The sequence below is a fragment of the Antechinus flavipes genome, chromosome 3 (genome assembly GCF_016432865.1).
Source record: "Antechinus flavipes isolate AdamAnt ecotype Samford, QLD, Australia chromosome 3, AdamAnt_v2, whole genome shotgun sequence".
Taxonomy (NCBI): Eukaryota; Metazoa; Chordata; class Mammalia; order Dasyuromorphia; family Dasyuridae; genus Antechinus; species Antechinus flavipes.
This window is the reverse complement of record NC_067400.1, coordinates 202,917,603-202,942,856: the sequence shown is the minus strand read 5'-3', so window position 1 is coordinate 202,942,856 and position 25,254 is coordinate 202,917,603. Positions and strand designations below refer to the sequence as shown.

Below are 25,254 nucleotides of genomic sequence, written 5' to 3'. Positions count from 1 at the left end.
TTTTTTTTTCCCCAAAAAGATTTATTTATGCAAAGCCAATCAAGTGTTTTGAAAAAAAAGTAAAAAGCTGTTTTGTTTTTGATAGGATGGACACATGGAAAAATGTGGTGGTACCCTGCAACTTAAGTTTCAAATCAGGCTCTTTAAATAACATTCCTGTTGCTATTGCCAAATAGCAAAAGTAAGTACAGTAAGCTCACTTTGAAAGTGCTGAAATAATCAGGGATAAGGAATGCTTAAAATTCAACTATACAATTTTTTTTGTATGTGTTTGAGAAATCAAGCATTCATGTAGCATTACACTCAAAAAAAGATATTTTGAATGCATAGTAGTCAAAAACCCCAAATGATAATTTAAATGAATGTTAGCCATTTTACAAATATCCAGCAATCTTTATTTCATCTTAGACATAAAAGGTTTTAGGATCCTTGACCCTCCAGTTCTGATGCCGCTATATCTGGTTCTTCATCATTGTAAATATTTTCAGCCTGGGAAATAATTCATAAAGTTTACACACAAAATTTGGCACTAATCATCTCAAATCAACACTTTTTATAATTAGAATGGGAAGACCTCTTAAGACTGACAGGTCTTTATTACCAAGCAAGAAATAATAGGAAACAACTTTTAAATAAATATAACAAATAATAAACTTACACATATAAACATAAAATTGTATTTTATAAATTATAATTAAAATTTTTTTTTGTAGTAATCATTCAGTTTTACATCTCTTTTTATTAGAAAAGAATACCCACATTTGTCTACTGTGTTAGCACTGTGCTAAAGTGCTTTACAAATATCTCACTTGAATTCAGGTCACAAAATAAATGTCAGAGGCTTACTCTAGAGTCAGTGTTGGCTGTTCATTTAAAAAAAAAAATCCCACAATGTACACATATTGAAGTATATGAAGTATACTTTAAAGCAATTGTTTTCGCCAGTAGAGAGGATTTTTTTCCCTATGCCAATAAAATCATATGTATGTGTAAATTTGAGAGCTTCCTTTGACTAAAAACTAGTAGGCTACTTAGGAAACCACATAAGCAATTTTTAGAAAAATTTATGGATAGAAAAATGCCTTCCAAAAAAAAATTCTGACTTAGTGACACTTCTTTTTCCGAAAGCATTTTAAACTTGGGATGAGGCCTATGTGAAATAGTTATGTGAAATGCAGCTCAGAAGCCCCGTATAACTTACAAGCAGTAATGAGACAAAATCCGACTCTCAGAAGCATTAAGATGTCAGAATTGAAACGAGAAGCTGTCACAATGTGAAACTATCACAATAGTCTCAAAATGGGGATGTGATCAGAATTCAAACCATCACATGGCTTTTATTCTTAAAGCATAAAATAGGCATTTCCTATGAGTGAATTATGAGGGAAAGAACTGGAAAAAATTATAATTTTTAATTTTTATAATTTATAATTATAATTTTTACATTTATTATTATTTATATATTTATTATATATTAATTATTATTTATATATTTATAATTATATCAAATAACACCAAACAAATAATGGAACAAGAGTTCCAATATACCTAGCAAAAATAAATTTTTTGGGGGGGGAGTAACTATAAATGACATAAAAATATGGGCAAACACGAGAAAATACCCATTTTTTTTGACTCCAAGATTGACCAAAAAGTCACACTAAAAATATACAACAAGCAGCAAATGAAGTTGATTCTTTTGTCCAAGCTAACCAAGCTAACTGTGATATATAAATGTAATGGAATATTAGTCTACTACATAACAATGAATTCAAGGCATGTTAAACTGATTGACAACAAATTAAACAGGATCAGGAAAACCATACAGGAAAACTATTTGTAAATGTTAAGAAAGAACAGCGATGATAAAACCCCAAAGTAAATGTTATGAAATAATGACTAAGCTTGACCTTAAAGAAGAGATGAGAATCAACCTCATTTCTTCTCTGTGGGAGGCCGAATATGGAACATTTAAGACCTCCTCAGGTCTTTGATGTTAATTCTACTGAATTGTTTTTTCTCCTTTTTAAAAAATTTATAGCTCTCAAGGATAGCTTGAGAGAAGAGATGAAATGGAAAATGTAAACAAAAATAAAATTCATATAGAAGTGAAAAGTTAAAACAACTATTTTCTATTATGACAGCATTTAACAAAGTTTTTAAGCACTCATGTAAATATGATCCCCAAATAATTCTGGTACCTTACATTTAAAATCATGAAAGATACTCTTATAAGATTCCCAAACATAAAAATTAATAGCAGTACTCACCATTTGCCATATTTGCATGATGTTATCCTCAGAAACAGAACAAATTACCCAAGGTTCATTGGGATTCCAACTAAAATCTGATATCTTGGCAGTGTGTCCTCCATGAATAAACTGTTGGTAAGAAATAAATGTTGGTAAACACATAGAGACACAAGCGTCAGTTTTTTGTTAATGTGCTGTATGATGTACACGTACCTCAGCATGATTCTGTTCTAAGTCAAAGTTGTTATTGCACAATTTTAAAACATTCAAAATCTGAGGGAAAGTTATTACACCATGGTGTATGAGTTAGCTAGAAGTTCCTAAAACATACATGCTATTTTGCTCTCAACATCAAGACATCTCCCTATAAAATACTATCAAGTTCTATTAGTCTAATATGAAATAAAATTAAAGTTCTAAAAAGTTATTTAGTAATACACAATAGAAAAATACAATAGAAAAATAATGAAATACTCCTAAATCTCCAGGAACTTCCCTTTGGTATGTTCTGATATTATGGTTTGCACCAGCACAATCTGATAACTTGTAAACCAGCACCACTGGAAGGCAAAGGTCAGGACTGGAAACGGTCATTTTATTTTAGAGATTAGTCATCAAAGAAGGTGAATGACTGTTTCTTCCAGAAACATGGGAAACAGTGTTCCAATGCACACAGCAGTCTTTACTTTATAACACAGTGACAGAAGGTATACGTACATAAAGTGAAACAAGAAATGTGTCACAAATAAATGATAGACAAAAAGAATTAGAAATCACTGTAGACTGGCATGGTCTGGGAAAGCTTCCTGGAGAACAGATTTGAACGAAGTCTTGAAAGACGGGTAAGATTTAAGGAGAAATGGCCTGAGCTCAAGTGCAGAGATAGAAGAGAATAAGGTACATTCAGAACAGCCAACAGATACACATATACAGTTTTTTTTTTTTTTAAACCACATTTTTGCATTTGGGCCTTGCACTAATTAAGTGTTTATGTAGTTGATAATGACGTCCTAAACAAGTTCTGGGTATGGGGAGAGGCATCCAAAGAATTTCACAGAAGATCACTAATTTTCAGGATATTGATTTTGAAGTCTGACAGATAAAGGAAGCCTTTACTTTAAAAAAAAAAAAAGAATTTACAAAACAAGATTAATTTGGATATTCCTCCTGAAATGTCGAGGACTTGTGTCTACAGCGGACCAGGAATCCAAAAATCTGGGTTTGGTTCTAACTCTAATACTAAATTGCCAAACGAGACAGGATGTATTTGACCTTTCTGAGTTTCTGTTCTATCAAAAGAGAAAAAGACTGCCTATTAGAAACACTAATCCCACAGGTTATGATAAAATACAGTTAAGCCTAAAATACCACTTATAATGTGTTTTCTGACCATAATCAGAAATGATGAGAAACATCACAAAATTTTAAATGTAAATGAAAATGATTCCATTACACACAACTATTAGGGACAACATAGCTCTTGTAGGACATAAGTTGTCAATTGTACCATAAACCAGTGACTACTCTAGTGTAACAAATCATAACAAACTTCAAGGACTTTCCAAATTCTCATGTATTGGAATTTTAGTGGTTCTGAATATTTCCTAGAATAAGCAAGACATGTATAAAGGAATTTAATTAAAAATAAACATTAAAACCAAGAACATACCAGAAGTTCTGGAGGACCATCTTCAGCATCTTCAGCTGATTGTTCTTCTCCAATTTTACTATAAGAAAAAAGAAAGATAAAGAAATTCTTATAATTAGAATTAATGCAAAAGGAAAGCAATTAATTGCTACCACAGAATGCATCTCTTATTAAAAAGTTGTTTAGAAGACTATCCTTTATCTTTTAGAACAGTGAACAATGGTGCTCTTTACCTAAGAAGCAAATTGAACTAATTTTTCATAGTATATATTGGAACCTGGTAGAAAACTATTGTTATTGTTAATAATGGAGCAAGGAGCAAAACAGAGTGAAAACTATTTCTTTAAAAGGCCCCACTGACATTTTAAGAATGTCATTATATATTAAGTATATAAATTAGAAGGCGAATATTACATAAAGTCCCCAAAGAGACATCAAAACCTGATTGCATTTTTTTAAAAATTCTATTTAACAATTAGTAAGTGAACAAGAGTTTCACAGACAGCAGTTCAGTATAAAAGAGGAAATATTTATTCGGTTTCCAGTTATGAATCTAAACCTTGCTATTTCCTTCAAACCTCTCTGATTTTCAGCTCCCTCATCTGCCAAATGAAGTGATTGGAGTGTATCATCTCTACTGTCCTTCTAGTCCTAATCTACTTCATAAAGCCACAAAAACATTATGTAAAATTATAGTCATAGAATCTATAGAACACTGCTATTTTCCTGTGTATGTAATTCCTTAAGAAATCAATTATCCATGGAGAACAATGTCCCCTCTCCAAGCCAATGGAGTGTTGTGCAAATAAGTGTTTGAGTGGCAATATACAACATACAAGGCCCTTAGAGAGGAATAGGAAGGAAGTTCTATTTTTTAAACATGGAAAAAAGCTTCAAATTCTAGAAAAATTAGGGCATGCCACAATTATGAACAGCTACATAGGCTATTTTGGAGGCCCTTTCTACATTACTATCCATTTTAGTCCTCCTGTTCTTGTTCAGTTACATCTGACCCTATTTGGGGTTTTCTGGCAAGATGCCAGTGGTCTGTCTGTCATGTCCTCCAGGTCATTTTGCAGAAGAGGAAACTGTGGCCAATAGGGGTGAGTGGCTTAGGCTAGACCTTTCTGTCCTTATTTTTATTAAATATAGCTAAGTTTTAGTGGCTGCCACATGTCAGACAACGTCTAGAAACATAATACATCAAAGACTAAAATGCACAAATGAAAAGAATTTTTACAGAAAACATTTTGCATAAAAGCCAACTTGCAAGAGTGCTTGGGCTGCCTTTTCCTCCACTACATAGCAGCACTTCCCTTGTTTCTGATACCTTTCATTTTATTCCTTCAGTTGCTCGTTGAGTACACTCACAATAATTGTGATATTTGTTTCCTTTGAAAATGATTTTAGAAAGATATTTCACCTTAAGTGTGGCCAAAGGCCCAACGTTCCTCTCACAGGGACTTCGCTTCAGTGTAAATTAGGACCTACTCTATATAATTGCTTTTCATGTCCCTCTTCTCTCTTCCTCCCACCAAAGTCCTCTTTCGATGTCTCCGAGTGAAATGAAGGTGACTGTGGCTTTGTGAAGGCTATTCGAGCACAGCCTGATAATTGTCAGGTTCTAATAAGCTGTTCATGACATGATTCACTTGTTTTATAAGGAACAGTCTGGCTAAGTATCAAACAAACCTTTTGCAGGATGGACACTAGGTAATAATTCCTGAGGCCATGGTGACCCACAATACCAAGGAAAATACAAAAGGGGGCAACCTTCTGTGTCCTTCTTTGGTTTAAGAAATGAAAGTGGCTAAGTTGTGAGAAAAAAGATTATAAAGTGAAAAGAAAAATGGTTCTCTACAAGTTTACTGGTTCTCTACAGGTTTACTCTACGTGGTTCTCTTAAGGTTTCTTAATTTAACTGATGGTACCCTGAAAGTGAAATACTTTTGTTCAGTTAAAAGAGATGACACACTGGGAGAAATGAACAGCCATCAATACTGACAGGAAATACTAGCATTAAATGGAAAGGCAGTCTGGACTCACCCAATAGGTAAGTGGTCAAATGAAATGAACAATCTTGAAAGCAAACAATTAAAAGACATATAAAATTAAAATGACTCTAAAATTTCTTTTCATACTTAACAAATTAGCAAATAAAATAGCAATCAATTTTGGGGGTATTGGTGGGGCTGTGAATTTGTCCAACCATTCTGCAAAATAATCTGGAATTATGTGGAAAAAAGAAATGACCAAATCAGACCCAGAAATACCCTTTGCTGGACATATAACCTAGGAAACTATAAAAAAAAAAGTTCTTGCAGTTAAACAAACAAAAAAGCCTTTTAATGATAGCAAAATGTGGAAAAAATGTACATTCATTGATTAGAAAATAGAAGGGAATTGGTATTATACTGTAAACAGTAATTCAGCGTTAACATTCAGACTTTTATGAATTGATGAAGAATAAAGCAAGTATAATCAGGAAAACTATACACAAAGATTCAAACAACAAAAGGACACTAAAATGAAACCAAGCACTGTAAAGATCAATGCTAAAATGAGGACATGCTCTTTCCCCGTTTTTCTTAGTGAAATGGAGATCATGAGTGTAAAAATTGCATTTAACTTGAGACTGAATACATAGGTTGATTTTGTTTTCCTTTGTTACAAAGGAATGGCACTCAGTGGCTGATGGCTGGAGTTGGGGGTTATATAATCAGAAATTATCTGAATGTGGAAGCAAAGACATCATTAAAAGTTGAACTTAAAAGTAATGCAAAAAAGATTAAAACCAAATATGCAGCAAAAACTGGGGCAAAAAACACTGGTAAAGATGGTTCCCAAATCTTGTCACTATAATAAAAGCTTATTACCTTAAGTCCCACACATTAAGACGTCGATCAGTACCACTTGAAGCCAAGATAGTTTCATTATGTGGAGACCAGTGAACCTAGCAATAGTTTGAAAAATGAAAAGCAATTAAAAAATGTCTAAATGTCTAAGATATGCTCTGCAAAATATGGTCAGTTCCCAAATTGAAAATGCTGTGCATTTATAAGTTACTCAGTCTATTTCACAAATTGCTAAATATCCCTCTTTGACTTGTCCTGGGGTATTTATTTCTATTTGAGAATTAATTAACCTAAAGAAATCTCTCATTTAGGGAATTTTAGGCACTGTAACTAGTTAAAATGAAAATAAAAAAATTAAGGACAATGGGAGAGATGATACATAAACACAACATACACACTAGGTTTTGTTTCTTGAGAACCTGCTCCCAGATCAGTTTCCCCAAGCTGTTTTTTCTTGTTAGAATTTTTTCCTTCTTCTACAACTGAACTTAGGAATGTTTTCAAAGTTCCAAATTTGCCTTCAATGGCTCCTGCAGGTTTATCAGACTGCAGAGAGAACATCAAGAAGGGGCAGGGCTGTCACTATAAATCTAGTTTACTGTCTAGTGCCTTGGACAATACCTAATATATGGTAAGCACTTAAATGTTTGTTGAGGATAATTAATAGCCATTTTTTCCACACAGGTAAGCTACTGACCACAAACAAATGCTTATATTTAACTTAAGGTTCAGAAAGCCTTTCAGAATTATATCTCTCCATTTAGAGTTTAATAATTCTCCAAAGTTGCAACATAATTAAAGTCAATAAATGGCCATGAGAATTCAACTAAAATACAATTAGAGTATAATGAATAAAATTTAAGAGATTACAAAAATTTACTGGGTTTTTCTCTTTATTGTAAAATTAATTACAGCTCTTTGCCAGTCACTGAATTACCACCTGAAAAACCTATTACAGGAATTTCTCAATTACCACAAATCATACATTTATTCCAGTAGAGTAATTAATACTGAATTAATCTTGGTAAGCAAACCACTAAATAGGTGAACCCAGCATCAAAGCCAGCTCCAAATTAAATTCAAATATTGTAAAGAAAAGAGAATAAAATTAATAGGACTTTATAAATTCTCCAGCCTAATGTTCACATAAAAAGACAGAATTCATCATGCTTTACACACCTGGAAGATTTCATCTTTATGAGATTCAAAGGAGTGTAGTTTTAATTTTAGATTACGCAGATCCCACAAAGCTACAGTCTGAAGACAAAAAAATGGGAAAACAATTTTAGGCTTTTGGGATAAATAATCACTAAAATGACATGCATTTACACATCCACAGAAATTAAAAAAAATTTAGATACCTTATCAGCTGAGCCAGTTGCTAAAATGAATTCACTGTATGGATTAAATGACAAACAGTTGACCTCAGCTGTATGTGCATCTACAGAATGACTTGGCTTAGATGTTGTATTGGACCTGGTATCCCAGCTGTAATTTAGAGAAGGAGAAAAAAAGTGAAAAAAAGTGTGTGTGTGTGTGTGTGTGTGTGTGTGTGTGTGTGTGTATGTATTATATACCTAGCCCCAAAATATAAATGACACACTTCTATTTTAATAAATTATTTATATTAAAATATATATTATATAATAAAAATTTAAAATTATAATTATATAATCCATATTATATTTAATATAAGTATATAATATACTTATATAGTATATAAGTACATAGTATACATAGTATATATGTACTATAATATAAACATATTTAATACTTATGTATACTTAATATATAAAGTATATATGTATATAATATACTTAATACATACAATAAAATCATTTTTAAAGTATATTATAATAAGCATATGATAAAATAAATAATAAAAATGGTTATTTCTATTTTAATATGGATAATTTTAAACTAGTTCTTCACTAATATTATTCCTTACTGTCATTACCACTTTAACGAACCCACTCAACACAAGATAGATCCTATATAACTTGATGATGAAAATCACAAAGAAAAATCGTAAGATCTAATTCCTGACTGTAAATCCTACCTTGGAAAGTAGAATGAACTTCTTGGTTAAGTGCTTTGTTTTTTTCTTAGTCCCTCCCTCTATACATTTAACTCTACTCAAAAGCAGATAGGACCACAGATTCAGAGCTGGAAGAAAATCTGCTCAATTTAGAGATGACAATACTACCTTTTCAATTTACTTTAATAAGAAAATTAAAATGTAGAAAAGTTAAGAGATTTGGTCAAATTCACATATGCAGCAAATAGCAGTTCTGTGATCTGAACAGAATTGAAATATTTAACTGCAGTCCAAAAGTTCATTCACATTTATATTATCTGTTAACAACAAGGAAAAAAAAAAATCTCAAACCAAATTAGATCCACCTTACATCATAAGTTTCTGGTCGTCAGCAACAGATCCAAACAATGATTCGTGCAGTAGATGCCATGCCACATCTTCTACAACAGCAGAATGACCAGTAAAGATTGCTTTGGCATCAACAATTTTGCCTTCCTTTGGGCCTGCATTTATATCCCATAAACAGACAGTCTGAAAAGAAAACAATACACATCCATAAGAAATGAGTAAAAATACTCAAAAAAAAAAAAATCCCTAAAAATTTACTACATAATTGATCTTTGAAGGCCATTAATCTTTTTGGGAGGAAACTGCTTGCCAGCCAAACACAAGCAACAACTCTGGGAAGGCTTGGTAAAACAGAATGATGAAGTCAAAGCATGTCTAGAAGCCCAATTTATACAACAGAAAAAAAAAAAAAAAAAAAAAAAGATATGTTGAAATCATTCTGCAGAGGGCTTTAAATGACAAGTTTGTATTTTCTCTTAGAGGCAAAAGGGAATCACTTAAAATTTCTAGAGTATCAAACTCAAGGCTTTCTACCAATCATATGTCATAAAAGTTCCTAGAGCAGGATCTGGAAGATGGCCACAATTCTGCAACAGAGTTATAAAAGTGTTTTTTTTTTTTGAAATGTTTTGATTAAGGCATGGTTATAATGTGTCAAAGATAATGTTATTTTATTATAATCAATTTCCTTGTATAATCTTATAAATTGTTTGTACTTAAAAACATTCTGCAAAAGGGTCCATAGGATTTACTAGACAGTCAGAAGGTTAAGAAATCCCTTGGGCTAGAGGATCCACTGATAAGAAAATAGCATTTCAGTAATTTTTTTCAAATTTATGTAATAATCTCCCCAATTATTTCCTAATTCCCACTGGGAGGTGGAAGAGAATGTTATTTTAATTCACTGGTTAGTTAAGGGGACAAAAGAATATGAAATAACTTGTTTTTGATTATTTCACAGAACTACTGAGTCAATGAATACCATGCTAATAGATAAATTAGAACTTATTTAATATTACTGCTACTAACAACTAATATTTGCATAGTGTTTAAGCTTTGCAAAACTTTTAATTGTAATTATCTCATTTGATTCACACAATAACTGAGGAATAAATGAGGAAGTTGCTATTATGATTTCCACTTTACTGATTAGGAAACTGAGGTTAAGCAACTTGGCCTAGGATCACACATGCCAGTATGCATTTGCAGTAGGATGTGAATTGAGGTCTTCTGGATTCCAAAACTACTGTTTCCACTAGCAGTCTCATATTTCAAGGTATACACGACATATCCACACAAGAAAAGTTGGAAACACTCAATAAACAATCCATTATTTACTTAAAAACTCAAGGCTTTTCCATCATAAACAACCCGTAATATTTTCTCAAAATACTTTGGGATTCTGAAGTTCATAGTGTACAATGAACATAAGACAGTCAACCATTTTTCCTGAAGCATTATCAGGAGCAACTCCTCAACTTTACATGTACTTTCAGATTCAGCTGATGGTTGGAGGGTCTTAATGAACTGTTTTCTTTTTTGTTATAAGGAATGGCACACTAGGTAGGGGAGTAGGGAAAGAAAGATTTTAGCATGAATGATTTTTTTTTTCCCCTGAGGCAATTGGGGTTAAGTGACTTGCCCAGAGTCACATATAGTCAACAGTCTTGCCCAGAATCAGAAAGCTAGGAAATGTCTGAGACCAGATTTGAACGCAGGTTCTCCTGACTTCAGGGCTAGTGCATGAATGATTTTTTAAAAAAAGATCATCAACAAAAAATTTTAAGTGTACATCCTGAAAAATCATTTATTTATATTTCTTATATTTATTATAGTAGTGAACACTTTAGGAAACCATTTGAACATAAGATTATGAAGAACAAATTTCTCACATGGTCATCAGATGCACTTAGGAGATGTCCACTCAAGTTAGAGTTCCAGGAAAGACCATAACCTTCCTTTTGATGACCTCTTAACCTAAGATCAGGATTACATTCTCCACTTGGGTCTTTAAAAAAAACAAAAACAAATGTTAAATTGTACCTGTTACATAAGCATGTGAGAATAATGACTTGAAATTAAACTTTCTTACTAAGCACCAAAAAAAGTTGCATCTAGTTCCAATAGGGACCATGTATAATTCTTATTTTAATACCTAGAAGGAAAACTACTGATTAAAAAAAAAAAAAAAGACATTCTGAACCAATCTGAATACAGGTTAAGTCTCCTAAACTAAAATCTTTTTGAAATAAAAAAAAGAAAAACAACTCAGCAACAAAAAGATATATTGAAATAGAATTATGTGTCCTTTTTTTAAAAACAAACCAGTTTAAAGGAAAAACTACAGATTATAGTTGAATGCGATATGCTTTAATAGCATTGTTGTTCTTTCCCACTCCCATTTAAACCTTATTTTGCCAATATTTAGTGGAAATCACCTATTATCAAAAATAAAAATTCAAGTACTTCAGAAACCTTCAAAATACATATTCTTATAGACCTCTCATATGGAATTTTAAAAAAGTTACCAAGGACTTTAGAAGTCATCTGGTCCAATGTTCTAACCAATTGAAGGGATACCAGCCACAAAATCCTTGTCAAATAGTCCTCTACTTGAGACTTACTGCCAGATAAATAAGGTCATTACTTCACAAGGTAGTCTATTTCATCTCTGAACAACCTTGCTTGTGTTAAAAAAAAAAAATCATAATTTTTCTTTTTTGGTAAACATTTTTGTCTTAGAACATGCCTCTTAAAACAAAACAAAGCAAAACAATTTAAATATCTGAAGATCGCATTTGCCTTCTGCCACTAAATTACTATGTAACTAAAGAAAATTCATTTCAACTTCCAGGGCCCTGAGTTTATTTCATTCTAGGAAGAGGCTGAACAAAATAACCTTTGAGATCCCTTCTAACGCTAAAATCCTGTTATCCTAAGTCTGTCCAATCTCCTTGAAGCTGTCTCCAATTCTTTCAGTCATACCTCCTACATCAAGGTTTCAAGTTTTTTCACTATCCTTGATCACCCACCTTTGGTTTTACTAACAAAATAATCCAAGTGTTGTTTGAGTGTCATAGGGTAACATTTATCTTTTAAAAGTATTATTTTCTAAATTCCATAATTTAATAGCTCTTATTATTATTTTTTAAAAGAACATTGTCCCATTCCCCCTTTTTAATTAACTTTTAGAAATGTTCATTTGAATTTCCTTTTAAATAGTCAAAAATTCTGCATTGGATATAAATAAAATAAAATGAAATGAAACAAAACAAATAAACCACTACAAGTATAGACACAACAATTATTACTTACCTGGTTTAGAGGGGTGTTTTGTATAATCGAAAACCAATACATCAGAAGATGGTGTTTTTGTAGCAATAATACAAGGATTCTGGGGCATGTAACGTGCACGATTTACTTCTCCTTCGTGATTTATTTTTATTTCAGTTTCAATTTTTCCAGTTACAGATCCAAAGCCCCCAAATTCTAATTTTTAATGGGAAAAATATACCGAAAATTAACAGATGAAAACCAATTAGCTCAACTAAGAGATTTTAACTTTAGTAATTCAAACCAGGACATAACTGACACACTTCAAAAATAAACATTTAATTTGTGTCTGCCTTAAATTTTATCTGGTGCCAGACACCAAAATTATTTGAAACAATTAGTACTAAAAATATCACTGATGGATATTTCATGTATGCCAACTTCAAGGACTTTATTCTCACCAAGAAGGAACTGGCTGCTGGGGTAGAAATGCTAGGAAGCTTGAGAAATCATCATTGTGAAAGTAAGGAATAGTTTAAGTTTCATTTAAAATTTTGCTAAAAAAAAAAAAAAAAAAAAAAAAAAATTTCCCCTAACGCAACTGAGGTTAAGTGACTTGCCCAGGATCATACAGCTAGGCACTGTTAAATGTCTGAGGCCATATTTGAACTCGGGTCCTCCTGGCTTCTGGGATGGTGCTCTATTCACTATGCCACCTAGCTATCTATCCCCTTCCCCCAAAGATTTTTTCCCTGGATTCTGAGAAACAACTGATTAGATGCCATAGACTAACAATTTACAGAGGAAATCAGCACAGGAAGATTGAGAAGCTCTCAAGAATAAAATTCTGAAAACACAGGTTTTTAAAAGGCATGTACATGAGGTATATAATTAAATATGGAATCTACTCCAGAGAAAGAATTGATGAAATGTAAATGCAAACCAACTCATACTATTGTTTTCCTTTTTTGTGTATTTCCTCTTATAACATTATGACAATATTTTACATTATTACACATATATAGCCTATGTCAAAAATTGCTTATGTTCTTAATGGGGGGGGGGCAAAGGAGAGAGGAAATTTGGAATTTAAAATAATAAAAAAAAAACTTTAAAATTGTTTTTAATCAAGTAGAAAAATATTTTAAATTTTTAAAAAATCAGGGAAAATGTGGGATTATCCTATAATAATATCCTATAATAATTATCCTGGAAATAATAATAATATCAATATGTAGGTTACTACAGCTAAAAATCAGTTGATGGGGTTTAAAAAGAAAGCTGAGAACAAAAAGGGATAGAACTAATGTTTGAGGTGGATGACATTAATATCCAATTGAAGAATAAGTAGCTTATTTTGTTTTCCCTGCCCCAAAATGGAAAGGACAGAACAAAAATAGCTAAAAGACTTGACCTTCAATAAATAGGCATGGCAGGAGAGCAGTTAGCTGCCCAGTTGCCTTTGATGAATTTAAAGTATCGAATCCAGTTAATTCCATTCTGGGATAATGAAATAACTAGTAAATATGATGGCAATCACTTTTGAAAGGTCATAGAGAATACTGGAGAGAAAGTAAAGGGCTAGAATAGGACAAACAATGGACCCTGCAAACTACAGGTCAATAAACACAATTGATTCTTGCCATAATTTAAGAACAGTTAGTAAACATCCGGAATAAAAAGAATGTGGTGATAAAAAAAACTATCCCACTTTTGAAGAAAGAACTGAGGGACAAAATTTTTTTTTTTCAATTTCTTTATTTTTGTGGTATTGGTTTTTTTTTTTAAATCTGTATTTCTATTCACTACATGACTAATATGTAAATGTTTTGCATGACTGTATATGTATAACCTATCAACTGTTTATTGTCTGGAGGGGAGGGGGAGAAATTTTGAATCAAGATTTTAAAAAATGAATGTTAAAATTTGTTTTCACAAAAGATTGGAAAAAATATTAAAAAAAAAAAAAAAAAAGAATGTAGTCATCCAAGAGCCAGTACAGCTTCATTAGGAACAGGTCATACATGTTTGACTTCCTTTTATGAGAGTGACTTCTCTGTCCTTTGTTGTCAGTTAACACATAGAATATTATGCAATTTGAGGTGAAAGCTCAGGTGTCCAGGATTCCGAAGAGAGGAGGTATGGGGATGACTAGAATGTAGGTAGCATGGAACGGAGATAGCTGGGAAGCAAAGGTTATAAAATTTAGGAAGTTTAAGAGGACATATTTTGAAATCCCCCAATATAAAGGTAGGAGGTAAGCAAAAAAGGAAGACACAGAATCAGGTGCTAAGCTCCTTAATAAATAAGTTTCAAGTCTGTGGGATATTTATAAAGTTTCACCATAGCAAAGCATATATAAGTTAATTCCCTAGATCCCTTAAATCCAGTCAGGATTTAGTCCAGTTTCTGGGCATCATAGATGATGTTGCTGTAATTGTTGTATGTCCATCATTCTTGAAGATAACTATGACATCAGGGAGGTGATGTCATGACAAACAAGTGAAGTGGTGTTGTGCAAGGTCATCAGCCTTTTATTCCATTGGAGCCATCTGGTCCAGTGGCAAGATGTAGTTCAGAATGACTGGAGATGGCTCTGGATGCAGTGGCCTTTTTTAACTAAGGTCTTTTAACAGGTCTTGGTTTTTAAGGCAATGCCCAATCAATGATTAAAGTTAGAGAAGAAACGAAGCAGAGAAGGGTCTCTTTTGCCCAGTCAAAATTTTATTTATATATATATATATATATATATATATATATATGTATATATATATATATATATATATATATATATATATAAAATAGATGATCAAATTGCTTAATAGCAACTTAATAAGTACCAATGCTAAAATAAAAAGACTGTTATTTCACCAGAATGTCTTAAGAATGAAGGCATATTGGCAGTCATCTATTCTCACACTTTTTTCTGGACAAGAATATTCTCTACAACAGACATCAGACAAGGCCCACTAGCTTTTATATGCATCCTTCTAATAAAGAAGAACTCAACAGAGCCCAAGGCATCCCAATCACTTCCGGACAATACTCATCAACAGAAAGTTTACAATTGTGCTTTGCGACTTTCAACCACCATTCCTATTTCTACCTTCTGAAAGACAAGTTTGATCCCTGTTTCATGTGATGGGTCTTCAATAATTTGATGAAAGCTATGATAACCTTTCTTCCTCCTCATCCCCATGTCTGTTGCCCAAGTAAAACACCTGCCACTTCTTCAAATGATTCTGAAGCAGAATTCCACGACCTTCACCATTATGGCCACCTCTCTCAGAATGCTCTCTAGTTTATCAATATCCTTCCCAACATACAGTGCTCAAATGTGGTCTGAACAGGACAGAATAAAATGGGAATATCAACTCCTTTAGTCTCTTAATTCAACCCAGAAATGCTTTAATTTTTAATGACACCTTATCACAAACCTTCAAATCTTTTTTTTTAAAGCATAAACTGCTATCTAACCATGCCTTGTCAACTTCTATTTGCCAAGGTTTTTTTTTTTTTTTTTAAACTCAAGAGTTTAAGTCTTATATGAAAATTGGCTCAATTTTGACTGCTATGCTATTTTTAAACAGGGTTCAATTCTTGACTTGAACACTTGCTAAGTGTAGGACTTATCTAAGTCCTTACTCTTCTATGTCTTGTTTTCCTAGTTGCAAAATAGAAATGCCATTACTTTTGCCCACTATCTAACAAAGTTGCTTTTGATCAAAGTTCTACTTCTAATTACTTTTATAAATTTTAGCATTTAAGAATATATTGTCTTGAAATACTCATTACTTATTTTGCACACCAGTTCCTTGAGGTCAGAAGTAAATCTTATTTCATATTAATTAGAATATATGACATACTCTTTCCCCAAACCTTATATGTATGTGTTTATATATACGTACACATGTACCCCCCCACACACATACTACAGCTATAATGTCACTTTTAAAGACAGAGAAAACAGGTTTGAATTGAATATTAAAAAAACCTTGCAGTAAGCATATCTTTACCATGGCAATGCTGTACAATTATTTATTTTTTCTTTCAAACAGACCACATTTTATTGTCAAGGCCAATGTTAATCTATTATACTACTTCTTTTGCATCCCCTATAATAGCCTGGCACAGTGATATGTGCCTAATACATTTACTCTAATACTTGCTGAATGAAAAAGATCAAAACATGATGATGGATTGTTATATGTACACCTTTAATCACTTGCCTAAAGGTTCTTCCTCTGTGTGTGCATATTTTGGGACTCTACAGCTTTTGCGGGAAGAGATGACTTCAATGTCTGAAGGACAATTTTGGTTTGATGGCAGAACAAAGCATGGTTCATCTACATTTTAAGTCTCCTCTCTCTCTCCCTGCAGTACAAGGATACGTAGAGTCAGGGATTTTTGTTAGAGTGAATGTCTATCACGTGAAAGGTATCAAAGAATACATTTGCTACATAGTTCTTAATTACAAACTAATATACAGAAACAGGATGTAAAGAACCTTTTATTGCAACCATCTTTAACTGGGTCTACTGCAATGCTTCTTTATTCATCCAAAGCATAAAGAATATAATTTACCTTCTTTTTACTTCAACCAATATGATTACATAATTTTGCTGTGCATAATACCCTGATGTTCTCCAAAGCTAATGCGGTTTGTAGTTACTGGTTTAGCATTGTACATTTGTACTAAATGGCTTCATCATTTACGTTTGCTTAGATTTTTGCCCTGTCGTTGTAGCTCTCAGTTTTTGTTACTATTAAAGAACCTGCTTCTAAAAATCTATCACCTCTATAATTCCATGCTTCTAGAAGTCAATGTGAGTTGATAAACATAATTATATATGTACCTTAAAAAGAAAAAAAGTAAGAATTCAGATGGAGTTCTTTACTTTCTTCCCCCCAATAGTTCAGTTTCCTGGCTAAGTAATCCCTGGCTAAATGAGTTATTGCTTTAGTAAGCAGCTAAAGGATGAAGAGAGGAAACATACTTCATTTACGTTCTTATCAAGTACACTTCTAAAACAAAAATCTCTATGGAAAGAAAAAAGTATACATTGAAAAAGATAACACAAAATCACATCACAAATCATTATATATTAAGAAATTACTTTCAATTAAAATGTAAATTCTTCATTTTTATTATTACAACTCTCACTCTAACAAAAAAGATAAACTCCTCTATAATCTGTAATAGTGAAGAGTTCACCCATGCTAACAAAAATCAGATTTTAAAAGTGATCTCAATTTTATATTGATAAGAGAAAGTGGATAGAACTTAAAAACCAACTATGGGAAAAATCACAAATAATTTCTATTCAAGTTCCTGATTAACTTTAGGAAAGTAGAGAAAAATTTTCATTTCTATACAGTAACTTTATATAACTTTTCTTGTGGCACAGTATAGTGATGAATTAGTGATCAGGAAGACCTGGGCTCAGATCTTGCTTCCAACACTTACTAGTTATATGATGCCAGATCTTAGTTTAACCATCTAAAAATGGAGTTGGACTTAATGACTTCTACAGCTATGATCCTAATTTCCACTATGTCCTCAAAACATACCATTTGAAAAGATTTTGTCAGATGACTCCAGGGACAGAACTTTGACACAAAACATGTGACTTCCTAAGGATTAACAAGTAATATGTCAAGCTGACTTAAAAGATCTTAAATGGCTTTACTCTGCTAGAATATACCAAATACAAGATTATTTGGTTTGCTAAGAAATAATAAGAAGACTATTATCACTCTTTCATACCTTTAAAAGGTTTTCTCTGCTGGTACTAGAGTCAAAAACCAAAGCCAAATCCTTCATGCATATTTATTTATTTATTTCCTTTTAAAGTTCTACAACTGCCCTTCACCATTCATCTGATACTAATTCTCCACTGATACTATGCTTCTTTCTGTCTGTCCTATAGATATCAAAAAAATATTCTTGTTATTTACTTGGCAATGTTCCCTGAACAGCAGCCTCAGGTGTTTTTCCACTCACATTATGCAAAGACGAGGTCCTCTGTATGGGTGCCCGTGTCCCAGCCCTGCTTTGCTTCACACAGGTATCAGCTAAAAATTGTTATTTCTTGGAAAATTAGTTATTTTTATTTAGTAACAAAATAGATGATTATAGTAGTACATAAAACAGTGTGATTTTATTTGGAAACAAAGAGAACCTGTCCATATTATTTTAATTCACTTACAATTGTCTAAGCATTAAGTTATATTATCACATCATTATCACCATTTACTATGATGATTATATAAATTCAGAGTCTTCAGTTTATTTTTATCAAAACAGACTCTCATAAAAGCATGTGCTCAGGAAATATAAAATCCCTTTAACACCTATGACAATTTTATAGGATACCTACCTCCTTTTTCACTATCATAATGGGAAGCATCAAACTGTGCATCATCATTAGGAATCTGTACTCGTGCAACGACTAAATGATTCTGCTCATCAGAAGTATGAGTCCCCAGTACTAGCCAATGAAGGGCATAATCTTTTCCTTCTGGTCTGTTAAAAAAAAAAAAAAAAAAAAAAAAAGCAAAGTAAAAATCACAGAAATCCTAGCATCCAGTTACGGACAAATGCAATTTAGCTCTAAAAATGGAGGCTAAAGCCATATACATATATGCAAGACTTCCTTTGTCTCCCACAGTGGTATCATACAGAACCTCATATTCAATTTGATTCAAGATCATCAAGAAATCCTGAAAATTCAAGGAAGATAACTCAGTGATACACTGCAGTGATATGGAGATTTGAAAAATACTGGTATAACATTTCACTCCACGTAAGGTATCAAAGATGTTGCTTGACACAGGTTTCATTTAGAAGCATTTTTTGATGTTGCTAGTACTTAAGGGCACTTCTCTCTCCAAGAAGCAAATCTGTAACATTATATAGTAACAATGTTTATACAACTGTATTATCTAAAGAAATGTTGCTATTTATGATTCTAAAGCAAACCTGGAACTCTTCCCTTCAAGTTGGGCCATCCTATCAAGCACTAATGTTCTCTAAGTGACAGCTGTCATAAGTTTTGATGAGGATAAAAAGCAAAGATGTGCAGGGAACTCAATTACTTCATGCCCCACATCAGTGCAGCTACTAGTACTGCCACTAAATGATATGCAATAAATTAAAAAACGATTTGTTGAAATTAAAGTTTTGCTCCAACTTTTAGGTGAAAGAATACATACAATCTCTCATGTTTATAATTTTGGGAGGAAAATATTTAAAGGGAATGACTTCAAAGAGTTAAAGGGCAATATATGAAAAAGTAGTAATCACGAGCCATTTAATAATGGACAACAATAGACAACAGAATACCATTTAGGTAGTTGTTCAGTATTTTAAAAATATAACAAAATATTGGGTTCCTTCAAGAATTAGCTATAAATATTAAGGCTTTTAAACATTTTCCCTGAGTTAAGAAAAAAAATTTCTTCAATATAACACAGATATGAACTTATTTGGCCAATTAATAACAAACTTCTTCTTAAATGCCAAGTCTAACCAATGCAATGCCTGAGAAGTAGAGAACTAAAAAGAATTAACTTCTACTTTCTAAAAACCATTTCCTCTTGGCTTTTTTGTGACTATTCATTAAGGAAAGCAGTTCAACACTGGACTTTACAGGTGATTTTTCAAACATTGTATAAAATCTTGAAATATCCAAAGCTCTGATAAAAGATTTCTTTTGTTTTTATATAATAATATGGACACTGATGAATTCATGGTTCTTTTATTTAAGAGGTTTTTTAATCACATAATAGAGCATTAGAGAATGGATCTATGATTTCAGTGGTGAAGAAAGCTGTCAGTGAGAAACTTCTATAAAGGTAGCCCAGCAGCTTCTATACAATTTATACTCTGAACTACATTATAGATTAAAATCCTACAAGGATTATGTCACAAAATTCTTTTTTGGTACAACACAATAGGCCTCAAGAAATCCAAATTTCTTTAAAAAACCAAAATCAAATCTAAAGATATACAAAACTATGAAATAGATGACAACTTAAAAAATGAAGCAAACCTGTAGCAAAGCTCACAGAACTTTGGGCTTTGATTCAAAGGACCTGAATTCAAATCCTGCCTCTCACATGATTAACCATATGACCCAAGACAAGTTTTTAATTTTTTGGTGTTTCTGGCAGCCCCCAGGGCTTGTGCTACCTGGCTGTGTTTTGTACTGATAAAGGAAGGATTTTCCTATACTTTTAAAAAACCCAGATATTATTAACAGAACACATAAGTTAAAGAGTTACGTCAAGAGGAAAAATGTGGAGTTCTAAAAAGTTACCCCTCAAAATAGCCTAGGTTTTTCCTTTTTTTTTCCCAAATCCATTACCGTCCATTCCATTAAGTGAAAAACTACCAGTAATGGACCATGAAGCAGGTTAAAGAAGAGAATAAAAGTATATTAAAATATGTTGGAGAACCCATATTGTTAACAAGCATGTTAAAAAATGAAGCATATATCATTAACCATTGATTTCTGAAAACGACTTTGAAAAGTTGATTCTATGTCATATTTTAACGATAAATATAGCAGATAATCTTCACAGAGCATACTGTACTTCTCTGTGTGAATGCAGATCACCTTGACATTGTGGGAATTTACAAGACTTCAAACAAAAATGAAGGTGCCATAAAGTTTCTAATTGGAAGAAACGGGGTCATCATTCCTTGCTTCACTATTCTTTTCTGCTCCCAACTCCATTTGATATAGCTTATGAAATTAGCTATGAAATTATTATGAAATTAATTCATAATGAAATTAATCAAAAACCACCAATCCTAAGTGAAATAGATCTTCCTGACAAACACATTCATTGAAGAGAATAATGACAAAGTAACAATTTTTGTTTTAAAAAAATTTTCCTAGTAACTAAGCCAGGGTAAAAGGACTATTCTAATTGCTGATATAAACTACCTACTGAATTGCATTTATGAAAATGATGTGAAAAGAAGTAAAAACAGATTGAAAGTGATAGCAAACTATGTTGAACTCTTAGTTCAATCCTTAAACTTTATGGAGGGATTCAATAGCAAGAAGAGTCTGTAGAAAAAAAATAAGGTTTTATATATAAATGCTAATTATCTTTATAATTATGCCCTCTGTCTCCCTCCCCCTTCTCCCCCCGGAAATGAACCTGGCAAAACTGAAACAGAACATTTGTTAAAATTTAATTTAGCCAAGCATTGAACTAGTAGATATTTTTAGAAAGCTACTGTTTTCAAAATTACTCACAAATTAACTAGACTCCTCAAGGGCTGGAAAAAAGGTATGAAATTAACCTCTAGTATTATATGTCAATGGGGGTAACAGAGAAATAATGTTATCTCACAATGTTATCTCCCAACCATCCAATCATCTCCTTAATTATCTAAAATGGATAAATAATAACCTCAACAATCTACTACCAACAAGCAGATTTTTACTACTTTGTCAGTTCTGTCTGTAAGGAAAAACAAGGAACAGGCCGAATGAAATCATTTTCTATTAGGTTCCAAAACATTAATATAACAACTCATTTATCCACTAGATGGTATACTAGATGGAGTTCTGGGCCTGGAATCAGGAAGATCTGAATCTAAATCTGGCCTCACTCACTACATTAAGGGGATAACAATAGCACTTACCTTCCAAGGTTATAAGAATCTGATGCGATAATACTAGTAAAGTACCTGGCAAATATTAAGTGTTATGTAAATATTGATTGTCATTATTATTCTTAGGGAATGGATATATGAGGATTGACTATATTCAGATGTCTTTTCATCCAAACATACTGAATTCTTTCACCAAAACTGCCCGTAAATGTTCACTATTCAAATCTGAAAAATGAAACCACAGGCACTTCCATTTTATTTCTTTCACAATAAGCCACTTCTACAAGAAATGAGAAAAATAATCCCAAGAGGGAAAGAGCAAGTTATTTGCTAAAGAATATAAACTCCTACCAATTAACTGGAAGACAATGAGGACTATCCAGAATTTTCTTACGTAGAATAAACCAACTCAGAATCTGAAAATAATAATCTACTCATCACAATTCACTTTCAAGATTTAATCTCATGTATCCAATAATTTGCTAAAATACCATACTATTTAATTCTTTTCTCTGGAATCAATTTTCATGTTTGTATAACATATTCAAGTACAAGAGTATTCTTAAAATCAAATATGGGTAGGGAGATAAGAAGGAACCACAATTTATGAAGAATCTAAGCTTTATATCACATTGACATGTTAAACAACCAATTTAAGATATTTGTAAGTAAAAATTAATAGTTAGATTATGAAATACATTATTAGTCTCCTTAGTCTAATTTTAGTCATTTTGATTAAGTACCTAAAACTTGGAACCTATAATGTAATTTTATTACTATTATGTATAGTACTTCAGCTTATTTTAGAAGTAGCTGAAAAGAACACTTGTATGCATTTAAAAGGAAACTAAAAATTCTACTTTAAAATATTCAGTACTGAATTACTTATAAAGGCATTGATTGTACACCAACTTCTCTTCTTTACTTTACCTTCACCTTTGTCCTTTTCTATGCTTCCTACCAAAAAAATCTACCTGTAGTTTTGAAATACTGCCTAAGAAATATTTCCTACAAAAGTATCCTTATTCACAGTCTTTATATTCTAACCTTAATACCTTTGTCTATTTTTTTTGTAAATTTACTTTCATTTTGAAAAAAAGCAATGCCACATATCTAACTTAGACTATATACAATATTATATTTTGCCCTCTACAATTCAAAGAAACCATAAGCTCATGAATCAATTCCAATTTATTCTAAAATTTTAGTTAACTCTGCTAACCTCTATTCTTAAAACAAAATATGTGCAATTTTTTTGCATGAGAAATTAAGAATTACCTTTCCCCTCATGCCAATATCTATTTTGTAAAAGTAACTTTATTTGTTGTAATTTAACTGAACTGTTTAAATTTTAGTTACCTAGTTACATCAGGAAGCCACTGAACAGTAAGACTGGGCCATTCAAGGGCATGTGTCATAACCAAGTCATACAAAAACGGGGTATTCTTTTTCCAGATTTTATACTCTTCATTGATAACCCGTTCTTCCACTGTATCTTCAAACACTGAAAAGGAGAGAACATTAATTAATATGTTTAACTGTTCTAGGAACTTCAAACCTTCAGAACAGGGAAATATAAATAGAATGTGAGCTCCATCCCCAGCATTTAGTACAATACAAGGTCCAAGACAGTGACTTATTGAATACTTATACTTACTGAATGATATATTTAGTCAGTACTAATTTACAGTGATTACTTTATTGGAGAAATGTTTTAAGATTTAAAAAAAATTTACCATATCTGTCTTATTTTGGCCCTTTTTGTTCTGCATAATTATTACAGATGTATACCCCAAAAACTTTCCTGGCAGTTTTAATATTAAGTAATTTAGTTATTACATAAAAGAAGCCAGTATTTTGCAAATATATGGTTTGGCCTCTATGTAAGCAATGATTCAGTGCTAACAATTTCAATAATAATTCAAAGGTAATGATTTCAAGTTTAGTAAAGGCTGAAATCTGCTATTTCATCTTTGGGTCTCCGGAACCTAGCAGTGCAAGATGATCTCTTTAATTACACAGTAGGGCCCTGATGGAGAAAGCAGCTTTCTGACAAGATAAAGGGAATCCAGATTTGGTGACATTTCCATATTTCCCTGCGCTATCCCAAATAAGTAGACACGCACCTCCCTCCCTGACCATAGTATTTGTTACAAGGGTTTTTTATTTCCCAATGGGAAGAAGTGGGAGAGAGGAAAAGAAACTGTATTTATGATAATTTTAAAAAATCAAATTTAATTTTAAAAATATATGCATCTTCCTTCTTTGCTAATCTGCAGGAACAAAATGAAAACTAGGGCACTATGAGATCAGGGGCTGCACCCAGGCAAGGGGTGGCTAGGGTACTGTAGTACCCCAGTCTTAGGGATGGTGTTAGAATGCCGCAGGACCAAGGACACAGAAGCAGAAGGACGAGGGTGGGGGTGAGAAACGGGGAGAAAGCACTTGTCTTATTTCCCAGCCCCTCGGAAGTGCCCAGGGACCTCCGGACCGTGTCCCCGCCTCTCTTCCCCCAAAAGCCCCCTTCTACTCTCCGCACCTCCCTGAGCACTATTCGCGCCTTTCAGGGGCTGACGCACCGCCCTCTCCCCCCTTTTTCTTCCACGATCCGCGCGTGCACATGTGCGCGAACTCCTCCAAGAGTAAGATCTCACCCCCCCATCTTCCCCACCCCGGGCCCAGCTTACTCTCTTTATTCGCCATCTTGGGTCGGGCAGTGCGCCCCGCCGGCCGTCAGGCCCCTCGGGCGCCGTCTCGATCTCCCCTGCTCTAGCCGCGCGACGCCAGCCCGCCGGGGCCCCACCAGACTGCCGCGTCACCCAGCTCCCAGGACCAGAAGTCCTGGACGCTTCCGCCACTAACCTTCTCCTCCCCTTCTTCCTCCCCACTGTCCCACTGCCCCACTGCCCGGGAGTCAGGCCTAGCCTTGCTCCTTCACCCGCTGCAGTGGCAGGTCTGACCCCAATCGCTTCCCTCCTTCTTTCCAAACTTGGAATGAGACTTTCAACCCGCGCCTACCAGCCCGCTCCAGTCGCAAATACGCAGGCGCACTTCATGCCCCCAGAGGGCGGGGAAAGGGGCCAAGAAGGGTCAGAGAGCAAATGGCGCCTCTACCGCGTCCAATGACAGGAGGCGACGAACCGCGCCTGCGCACTTTAGGGCGGATTTGCTGCGGAGGCGGGGGAGGGGTAGGGGAAAGTGGGAGA

At 33.3% G+C, this 25,254-nt stretch overlaps 1 protein-coding gene across 1 annotated transcript; it reads right to left on the bottom strand.

Annotated features, from left to right (window-relative positions):
* Positions 1-24,961, bottom strand: RBBP7 (RB binding protein 7, chromatin remodeling factor). Its single transcript, XM_051984436.1, has 12 exons — positions 24,736-24,961; positions 23,408-23,552; positions 18,795-18,940; positions 12,457-12,630; positions 11,034-11,149; positions 9,164-9,324; positions 8,117-8,243; positions 7,935-8,012; positions 6,777-6,853; positions 3,922-3,979; positions 2,271-2,381; positions 1-489 (listed from the first exon to the last, which is right to left on the bottom strand). Exons 1-12 carry the CDS (start codon positions 24,749-24,751, stop codon positions 421-423), a joined length of 1,278 nt encoding a protein of 425 aa, XP_051840396.1. The 5' UTR covers positions 24,752-24,961; the 3' UTR covers positions 1-420.
* Between the last annotated feature and the right edge of the window lie 293 nt (positions 24,962-25,254).